This window comes from Trichosurus vulpecula, chromosome 3, assembly GCF_011100635.1.
Source record: "Trichosurus vulpecula isolate mTriVul1 chromosome 3, mTriVul1.pri, whole genome shotgun sequence".
NCBI lineage: Eukaryota > Metazoa > Chordata > Mammalia > Diprotodontia > Phalangeridae > Trichosurus > Trichosurus vulpecula.
The window spans coordinates 206,995,840-207,006,610 of NC_050575.1; the positions used below are offsets into that span (position 1 = coordinate 206,995,840).

The window sequence follows — 10,771 nt, forward strand, 5'->3', positions numbered from 1 at the left end:
GCCCAAGGCTTTTCCAAGGTCTGTCAGTTCAGTGACTGACGTGGCTTCACTGGTTTAGGTTCTGCACAATTAGCCCCATTGTAACAGGTTACTCTTAGATTTCACACCTGCAATTCTAGTAGTTGGCATGAGGTGAATGGGGGGTGGGGAGGAAGAGTGGGGAGAGCCTTGAGGTTGCTGGAAACATTTGAGTGTGGACCTAGGAATGAACTGTGTCTGCTGTTAAAGGACCAACCTAATTCATTTTGAAGTGGCTCATCGCCAGAAAAAGGTTCGTCACTGGGTAGTGAATTTTTTTTTTTTTGCCATAATAGCTCATGAAGACCATCCAGTGAGAGGTCTTTGGCCTTTCTGTTTTTACAGGGAGTAAAAATGTGAAGAGATTGTAGTCCTCATGGGTGGGAGAAGTCCCTACACTGTTGAAATTACAACTCCTGGTAGAACTGAAAGATAAGAAAGTGATATATGTTCGAGTAAGATTTAAAGACATACAAACACCCAGGCAAAGGCTTTTGCCAACTAATTCAACTGTTATCAATCACTAATTAACTAAATTGTTGCTTCAAGGAAAGAATTTCATTTTCTCACATATATGGGGTTTTTGGTTTGTTTATTTTTTAAGGGCAGCCAGGTGGTGTAGTGAATAAAGCACCAGCCCTGGAGACAGGAGGACCTGAGTTCAAATCCAGCCTCAGCTACTACTAGCTGTGTGACCCTGGGCAAGTCACTTGATACCATTTGCCTCAGTTTCCTCATATGTAAAATAAGCTGAAGAAGGAAATGGCAAGCCACTCCAATATCTTTGCCAAGAAAACCCCAAATGGGATCTTGAAAAATCAGACATGACTGAAGTGACTCAACAACATGGTGTTTTTAGAGATAAATGATACTGTATATTATACCAAAAATGCTATTAATTTGTTTCTTTGGCATAGCTCTTTGTAGCCTCTGCGATTTTTTAAAAAAATATCTCTTTAGTTCCTTTTCAGTAGAAAGCATTACCTTTTTATGAGGGGAATCAGCCCCTGCTCTTGGCAGCATTCTCAACTACCCTGAGTTTGCTTCATTTCCTTTCTCTACCAAAACAAAAACTTAGCTTAATAACTCCCAACAGGCTTTAGAAAACATTTTTTTTAAAACCTAGTTTCTTGCCAGAGGTTTAATAAAAGGATCCAAAGTATTTTATTGTTCTGAGTAGTTTAAGACACCATGGAACAAAATGGCACCCTCATAAAACAGAGTTTTATGGTGATTCTCTCCCCAAGACATCACTAGCCAGGAGCTCACATTCACTGGTAGCAGAGTGCTTGAAATCCATATCCTTCTTATCACTCTCCTGGCATATTTTGTTACTCATCAAAGGGGAATAGACAAAGGACACCAACTGATGAGTGCAAGAATAGAATATCCTGCACGCTTTTTGCTGCTGTATTGCCTCTGAAGGACTAGCCTATGGCTAACCTAAGTAGGAAAACCAATCCCTGATTCTGATGCCCAAAGATCAAGTGTGGAAAAAAACACAGGACCATTTGTATAAACTCAAGAGACTAGAGAGAATAGCCAATTTTCAGGCAATTTCCGGGACTTTTCAATAAGAAGTAAAATGTAGCTGTTATTGAATCTGACTCTTCCTGACCCCATTTGAGGTTTTCTTTGCAAGGGCACTGGAGGGGTTTGTCATCTCCTTCTCCAGCTCATTTTACAGATGAGGAAACTGAGGCAAACAAAGTTAAGCAACTAGCACAGGGTCATGAATAGGAGTTTTCCTGATTCCAAGCCTGGTGCTCTATCCGCTGGACCACCTAGCTGCTGAAGGAGCGAGTAATGCATAGTAATGAAAATAATGACAGTGATAGTTCCCGTATACGTGAGCACAGCTTACAAAGTGCTTTCCACACAAGAACCCTGTGCGGTAGGTAGTGCGGGTATTATCATTTTACAAATGAAGACAAGGAGACTAAGAGGGTCATTGATTTGCTTGGAGTCCTACAATTGGTAAACATCGGGATCAGAGCTCAACCCCTGGTCTTTTGAAATCCAGTGCTCTTGCCACTAAATCATCCTTCCTAGCTTGAATCCCCCAAACCGACCTCTGGTTCCATGGAGGCCCAAGTCTGAATTCTCATCTATTCACCTCATGTCTCTGTTCTGTACCTTTCTCTTCACTGCGGAAAGACTGCTCCGACACAGACCCGAATCAGAGCCAGCTGAGGGAGAAGTATGAAGATGCTCTTCGGATAGTAGAAAAATTTGACAGAGAGTATGAAGACCTCCTCCAGATGTACCAGCTGAAGATGCTGAACACCTCCTCCCTCCTGGACCAACTGAACCAGCAGTTTGGCTGGGTGTCCCGGCTGGCCAACCTCACCCAGAGCAAGAACGGTGACTATCTCCAGGTCTCCACTGTAAGTTCCTTCTCCGTGAGCAAATGAAACAGATAAAGTGTTTGCCACATGTCCTAGCCTTGTGTCCTCAGACTAGATGAGTTCTCCCTATTTTTGTCTATTTCTCCAATATGCTGATTGGTACATCTGTAATAGCCAGAGTTCCCACTGGCTTGGGAGATGTCTCTAAGTGGATGTTTCAATGGCTCAGAACTGACAGTATTCCACCCAGCCCAGGATGGAGAAGGGCAGAGGTGTTTTTTTTTCTTTTTCTTCTTATTGTTTTTAATGACAATCTTAAAAGTTTGGGGATATTTCTCAAGTATTTATTTTTTCCTGAGAGCTCATTTGGGTTATTTAGTAGAACCTTTTGTGATGTTCTTTCTATAGTCAACCTGCTTCAAAACTTACAGATTGCTATGGGCTTCCTGAGATTTGTCATGGGATTATACTTCCTCCACTGTAAAATGAGGGGGTTGCACTGAGATCTCTTCCAGTTCTAGGTCAATAGTGATTAAATATCATGCTAAGATTTTGAGCTCAAAGTCTTTTAGTTCAATGCCCTCATTTTTTAACAGGTGAGGAAACTGAGGCCCAGGAATTTACTCAGGAGTTTAATTGATCTACCCAAGGTCACATATGGAGCAAGTGACAGAGCTGGGGTCATCCAAAATGTGTTTCTTTCCAATTTCCAGGTGGTACCACCTTGGTTTTAGGATTTGGTAAATAAGGCCAGGTTCATCCTAGTCATAGTTTTGTCAATTTAATAGAATTCGATCCTTTTTCTTCAGCTTTGGTTTCCTCAAATGAAAAGGATGAATATTTTAAGCCTTTCATAAGACTGTGATCCACCCTATCCCCCTCTCTAGATTTTTCTGAACCTCAATCAGATAGCGGGTGGGAATGGGGGATGGAGGATTTTCTGGTATAAAATATATTTCCTGTGCTGATGCTAGGGGCCCTTAGGAGAACTTGCAATGGTCAGTCAGCACAGTTGCTGTTGTTGTGTTGTTGTTGTTTGGTCATTTCAGTTGTGTCCAACTCTTTACAATCTCATTTGGGGTTTTCTTGGCAAAGATATTGGAATGGTTTGCCATTTCCTTCTCCAGCTCATTTTACAGATGAGGAAACCAAGGCAGACAGGGTTAAGTGACTTGCCCAGGGTCACACAGCTAATAAGTATCTGAATAAGTGTATTTGAACTCAGGAAGATGAGTCTTGCTGACTCCAACATGAGATGTAGATCAGGAGTGGAGTGAATGAGCTTCTAGGGTTAAGAGGTTTCTATGGCTTAGTAGAGAAAGTCCTGTGGAGATGAGTCAGGAGTGCACCCTAGAGAGGGATGAAGAGCAATGCATTGAATAATTGCCTCAGTCTACCTAGTCTGGAGCATTGGCTTCACTCCTGGGGCCATCCTTCATGAGGGCCACTGACAACCTGAAATGAGTCCAGAGAAGGACAGTTAAGATGGTGGAGAGGGCTCAAAGCTGAGAGGTTCTGTGACTTACCAGGATTACACAGTCAATATGGCAGGACTTGAAGCCAGTTCCTTCTGATTCCAAAGCTGACTGTTATCTATGATACCACTCTAAGATCTTATTTTTTTACAAGCACACTATCTAATTAATGATATAGGTATAATTATTAGACATATTTTATATAATATAATTAGATATAATTATTGATATTGATTATTATAGCTAGCATTTACATAATATTTTAAGGTTTGCAAAATGCTTTATATATTGTTATGTTTAAAGAGTTCGAGAGACAATTTCTGGGTAATTATTCATTTTATTAATCATGCTAACAGATAATTAATAAAAAGAGGTCAGTGGCACTCTCAAATGGCCAAGACCCCTCATAGAACCCACTCAATGCTTATATGCCCTTGGAAGAGGGGTATTCCTCAGGGTGGCATTTGACTCTGATTGGTTCACAAGTAATGAAAGAATGAATATTATAGTGAGAGGTGGACCTATATTCTAATGAGGGCATGGAGGATGTGACTTTGATCACTCAGACCTGTCTGGCTAGAACACAATGGGCTGGATTTTGCCCAGATTAGATTAAATTCTTTGAAAAGTTCTCTAGTTGAGTGGAGTCTCCCACCTAGGATTGAAAGGCATGTACCTTGGGATTTGGGCAATATCATCCATTAACAATGTCCTTCAGAGACTGAACAACCTACAGGCATCTGAAAAAATCCTTTTTCTAATTCAATAATTGATTATTAAATATGCTTACTCATTTGATCCCCAAAATAACCCTGGGGCACAGAGAGGTTAAGTGACTTGCCTGGAGTCACACAGGTATGGAACATCTGAGGCAGTGTTGGAACTCAGGTCTGCCTGACTCCAAGCCCTTCATGCCAGTCACCTCTTCATCTAATTACCTAAATGTTTTCATAGGGGCTTGATTACTGTCTTTAAGTATTTGAAGTGCTGCTAAATTTGGAAGAGACTTACTCTGCTTAGTCCTAGAGGACCAGAGGCTGGAAATTATTGAGGAAGGCAGATTTTTGACTCAATGAAAGAAAGAGCTTCTGAATGATTAGAGCTGCCCCCAAAATGAAAGGAGGTGCTTCAGGAGGTAGAGAGTTAGCACATGAGATGATATCTGTCCAGTGCTCAGCTCAGTGCTTGGCACATAGTAGGTACACTATCAATGCTTATTTTCTTCCCCCCTTCTCCTATCACCAGAGGTCAAGGAGAGCCTTGTTAGAAAACTGCTGTCATGGAGGTTGCAGAGCAAGTTTATACTTTCAGTAGAGGCTGGACCAGACAACCTCTAAGGCCCATTTTAGATCTGAGATCTTCCAGGAAATCCTTCTGTCCTTAGAAATGAAAAGCTTCCAATGCTCTCCCTTGGACTCTCCCTCTCCCTAGGTGTACTCCAGATCTTCAAACCCAGAGGACCCGTCCAAACCCTCTGACACAGAAGTGGTTGTGCAGCTCTTTGACTCCGAACCAATCACGCTGACTGTGCCTGCGGAAATCTCCTGGGATGACCCCAAGTTCATGGAGATAGTGGCGGATGAAGCCCTTAAGCAATACAAAAAGAAGAATCTGTGAGTCAAGTGGTCAGAGGGTACCATTCCTGTGGCCATTGATGGCCTGTTGTTAGCCTGGATCATAGCACCATATATTTAGAGTTGAAAGAGGTCACTTCGTCCCATCCCTTAATTTTAGAGATGAGGAAACAGGATCAAAGAGTGACTTGCCCAAGGCAAGACAGGTAGTAAGTACTGAGATTTGGACTCAGGACCTCTGATTCTGAATCCAGTGCCCTTTCCTCTCCACCATGCCATCTCAGACAAAAGTGGGGTACCACCATTTATGAGATTTGCTGTTCTGTGGAGGTCCCTTAGCGCAATCTAGAAACCAAGAAAAATTTACCATCCTTTTCCCTTTTACTTGCTAGCTAAAGTCATAAAGAGACTTTCCTTTTTTAATGTATTTTTCTTTAAAATGTTTTATTAATAATACTATATATTAATGTTTACATTACCTTCACTTCCAGATGAATTATTCCCACACCCCAACTCCCCCCAGAAAGTCATCTCCTGTAGCAAAGAATAGGGTATAAAAGGTGGGGGTGGGGTGGGGGTGGAAAGGAAGGTTAGTAAAAACCAATAGACCCATCAATAAGCCTAAAAACATGCGCAATATTATATACCTGCAAAGAAGGACAGTTAAGTGCATTTTCTCATCTTTTCTCCCAGGCCAGGCTTGGCCATTCTAATTACCTAGTGTTCAGCTGGGGTTTTGGAATCATTGCGTCTGTCACTTAGTTCACTCCGTAGCAGCTCATATGTGAGTCTCCCGTGTGTCCCTGAATTCTTCCTATTGATCCATTCTTCGGGTGCACTAATATTCCACTATTTCTTGTGCTGTAAGTTGCTTAGCACTTTCCCAGTTAGTGGAACCCTATCTCGCCTAGGGGAACTCACTTGTTCCTCCTCAGTTAAAGGAAGTTAGTTATCTGCAGGGCTGTCTGAGAACTCATCAATACTGTCTCAAGGAACATTTTTCCTCTCCCTCTTTTTCTCAGAGAAAATCAAATCGTGTGAGTGGAGTTTCCCCCACCATTTGGCTGACAGAATCCCGATCCCGCAGCTTCTCCAAGAGGTTCCTGCATGCTACCTAGTCACCAAGGTCAAGCGGGGGCATAAAGGAGACCTTGGTTCAGTACAAGCCCCCTTCACACCCCACATCTGCCTGCACTTCCAGATCTCACACTGTTAACACCTGTACTTTGCTGCTGTAGGGAGATACCTCCCTCCTTGAACAACTAACTCAATAAACTAAACCTGACGTGGATGGCCTGAATTTATTTTATATTTTCCTTTTTGGGGGTGGGGGTGGGGATGGGGAGCAGTTATGCTCATTGAGAACAAAGCTAACCTTCAACACACACAAACATCAGAGCAACTGATCACAGTGCTCCAGAAACTAAGAGCTACCAAAATGGGGTAAGTTGAGGGATATGGGAGAACAGGTAATAATAGCTAAGGTCCCTTCTGACTCTAAAACCCTCTAATTTCCATGCATCTACACTGGAAACTAATAGCTAGCATTTATGCAATGCTTTCAGGTTTGCAGAGGGCTAAGTTAGGTGGAGTAATTGATGTGATCAACATATATGACCGCATTTGATCCTCACAATAATCCCACAAGGCAGGTATTATTATAATCCTTATTTTTACAGATGAGGAAACTGAAGCTAAGAGAGACAAAGTGATTTGCCCAGGGTCACATAGCTAGTAGGTGTCCGAGACAGGATTTGAACTCGGGTCCTCCTAGCTCCAAGTCCAGCATTATAGGAAAAGTTTGTGTCAAAGTGACTTTATGAAAAATGAATCTAATCATTCTATTGGCTTATGTTATACAAATCACAACAGTGTTCTCATGTATAGGAATAACATCTCAGTGGAGTGTATATCTTTCCCCTTCTTCTATCACCAGAGGTCAAGGGGAGGCTGGCAAGATAACTGTTGTTACGGATGTTGCAGAGAAAGTTAGGGGCTGTTTGAGCAAGTAAACATGGAGGTTCCCATGCCCACTGGCACGCTGCGCATGTGGCAGCACCCATGGTGCTTTCCTGGGTGGAGATTGTAAGCCCCATTAGGTGGTATAGCAGTTCAGTTTTCTTTGGAAGCACTTTCAGGACTGTGACTCTGGGGACTTCTCTCCTCTACCTTCCCACCTGCCCTAGGACTCTATGATTTTTTCCTGCACCTGTATACCCCTGGTTCCACACTCATTTGTTTCCAGGAATTTTTATTCTCTTCTTTCCTTGATGTCATTATTTATAATGTTTAATACAATTGGGCTGACTCATGTCACCCAGGGGTGGTGTTCTTGGAACACGTCCTTCAGGTCCCATTCCTCACCTACAGGGGTTCAGGTTACACCCAATGCTTCTTGTCTTATCACTTCTACAAAGCACCCAAGTTTGCATATTAAGCACAAGGAGTAGTAGGTAGAGGGCTGGCCTGCTTCAGACAAATACTAGGAATGTGATTACTGGGTAAGTCAATCAACTAGGGTACCAGGAGGTTTTCGAAGACTGTGAATGACAGATGAGTTATGGCTGCATTAGTAAAGAGAATTTCCACTCTTGGAGTTCCTTACACCAATGCAAGCACAGATCTCTCTGCCCTGCCCCCATCTGATCAGTTGTCAAGGCCTATTCTTTCTACCTTCATGACATCTTTCAGACATGCCCCCTTTTCTCTTCTGATGCTGAAACATTCTGGTGCAAGCCCTAATAACCTCCTATTGGGATAGTTTTCTGGCGACTCTGCCTCTCTAAAGTCTCTCTCTACTCCAGTCCAGCCTCCCTTCAGTCACCTAAGTCATTTTCCTAAATCTCAGATCTGACCATGTTGTTCTACCTACTCAATAATAATATTCCAGTGTTAATAATACTCCGGTGGCTCCCGATTCCCTCCAGGAGCAAATATAAAACCCTCAGGCATTCAAAGCACTTCATAACCTAGCCTCTTCTTGCCTTTCCAGTCTTCTCTCCCTTTCCTCCCTCCATGTACATTGAGATCCAGTAACACCACCCCCACCTTGCTGTTCCTTACACAAGACACTCCATCTCCAGATTGTGAAGGTTTTCACTGACTGCCCCATGCCTGGGATTGTCTCCTTCCTCATTTCCACCTCCCAGCTTCTTTAGCTCCCTTCAAGTCTTAGCTAAAATTCCACATTCTGCAAAAGCCTTTCTCAGTCTCCTTAGTCTTAGAAACTTCCCTTAAACATCTACCCCCAGTTTATCCCATATATATCTTGATGTGTATAGTTGTTTGCCTGTTGTCTTCCTCATTAAGCAGTGAGCTCCTTGAGAGCAAGGACTGGTTAGCAAACTGGTGAGCTCCTGGGGAGCAAGGGGTTTGTTCATTTGTTTTGCTTTTCTTTGTATCCCCAGGTGCTTAATAAGTGCTTATTGACTGACTGATCCAAAAAAGTAGGAGAAACGTCTGTACAGAGCCCACATATTTGTAGCCAGGTCTAAATATATTTTAAACCTTTTGCCTTTATATCACCTTGATTTCTGAAAATATCTCTCACCGCTTCCTATTGACAAGGTGTGGCCTCAGACAAACTGAGACCTGGGAAAGACCTTAATTTAGAAAGACCAAGGTCACCCACTGCATCCTGGGCCATCACCAAGTCATCTTATCCTTTCTTTTGCCACTGGCCTTAGATGACTTTGGAGGAGAGAGTGTGTAGCTCTACCCCACTCATATCCATTTCATGTGCAAGTCAAGACATCACCTTCGTGATGTCATTGGACGAGCAACAACAACTTGTAACAAAAAAAGGAAGGAAAAAAAAACATCTCAGGGAAACTGACACCAACCAAGCCTGAGTGTATCTGCACTGTTCTGCACCCATATCCTCTCTTCCCCACTCACCAGAAATGAGGAGCCTTTTCTAGAACCAAGCTTGGTCATTGTCGTTACACAGAATTCAGTTTTGTTTTACAAAGCTTACATTGAAAACAGGAGGTCATATAACAGTCTACTGAAGGTCAAAATTCCATTTAATTTTTGAAAACAGAGTAGATTGCCACCAATTGAAGTTGTAGTTGAATGAACAGAGTTTAGGGTTATTTTATTTAACAGTTGTAACAGAGCTAATTCTATATACATTTCGTGGCGTGCAGAAAGTGTAGGGAGTGTAGTAGCGATTTTGTTGGCAGAGGGGGAGTAGGATAATTATGTTAGCCTCTTAAAGTCTTCGTCCTTAACAGCCAAAGGTAACAAGGAGATTTTCTCGCCCGAAGTCAAACAAGCATTTAGATTTAAAGATTTGAAGGGGAAGCAGGAGAAAAATAAAAATAGAATAGAAATAAGATGGATTAAGATGCTTATGGGCTTCTTGAACTAGCCAGCTGAAGTCTATACCCCTAAGATTTCTCTGAAATTAAAACCTGCATTTTAAAAGCTGGCGGGTCCTTCCCCTGGGGAAGCCACAATATAACTGAACATCAGCAGGTGGCATCAGAGAGCAGCATCAACTCAGGGAAGATGTCCCCCAAAGAAGGAGACGCCTTAAGGAGAGTAGCTGACTGGAGATACCCCAAAGAGGACAGTGCAATGACATGCCTCCAGGACTTCTGCATCTCTGCAGCATCAGCAGCACGAACTAGCCAGCAATACATACTCCCTGGCCACATTTCTGAGTGTCCTTCTATGTGTATGTTACTTAGTGTGGCATGTTCCTTGGATGTGTCCCCTCTCCCATCGGTCATTTGGTAATCTGTGGGAAAGTGTTTCCCATTTTTTTATGGGCAGGGGGAGAGAACACTCCTGTCACTTATTTTGCTATGCTATTAGATTGATAGGGCAGCTGTGTGGTGCAGTGGATAGAGTGCTAGACCTGGAGTAAGGAAGATTCCACTTTATGAGTTTAAATCTGGCCTCAGATATTACTAGCTATGTGACCCTGGGCAAGTCACTTAACCTGTTTGCCTCAGTTTCCTCACCTGTAAAGTGAGTTAGAAAAGGAAATGGCAAACTACTCTAGTATCTTAGCCAAGAAAACCCTAAATGGGGTTACAAGGGTTCAGACATGACTGAACAACTAAATTAGACTGAATGTCTTTTGCTTTGAACTAGACCTTCTTCTTGATAATCTAGGAAAATAGACACATTGGTAGAGATTTTAAAAAAGAAAAAGAAATAAGGAATATGAAAAAATAAGAAGTATGGTATGAGAAGTCTTCTATAAATAGATACAGAGTAAAATATCAGAATAAAGAAAATAAAGCAATGACTATGGCGATGTAAATGGGAAAAACAAAGAAAAAACACAAAACTATAATTTCATGTAAAAAAACATGAATGTTGTAATTATAATGAACAAGCTTGA

The 10,771-nt window shown here is 42.1% G+C and overlaps 1 protein-coding gene across 1 annotated transcript in view; it reads left to right on the plus strand.

Moving 5' to 3' along the window:
• CLU (clusterin) overlaps positions 1-6,715 on the plus strand; it is a 34,005-nt gene extending 27,290 nt beyond the window's left edge. The window contains exons 7-9 of the mRNA XM_036751740.1: positions 2,176-2,405; positions 5,273-5,454; positions 6,438-6,715. Of these exons, the coding sequence (XP_036607635.1) occupies positions 2,176-2,405; positions 5,273-5,454; positions 6,438-6,456 (431 nt within the window). The 3' untranslated portion in view covers positions 6,457-6,715. The remainder of the gene's footprint in view (positions 1-2,175; positions 2,406-5,272; positions 5,455-6,437) is intronic.
• The last annotated feature ends 4,056 nt before the right edge of the window (positions 6,716-10,771 follow it).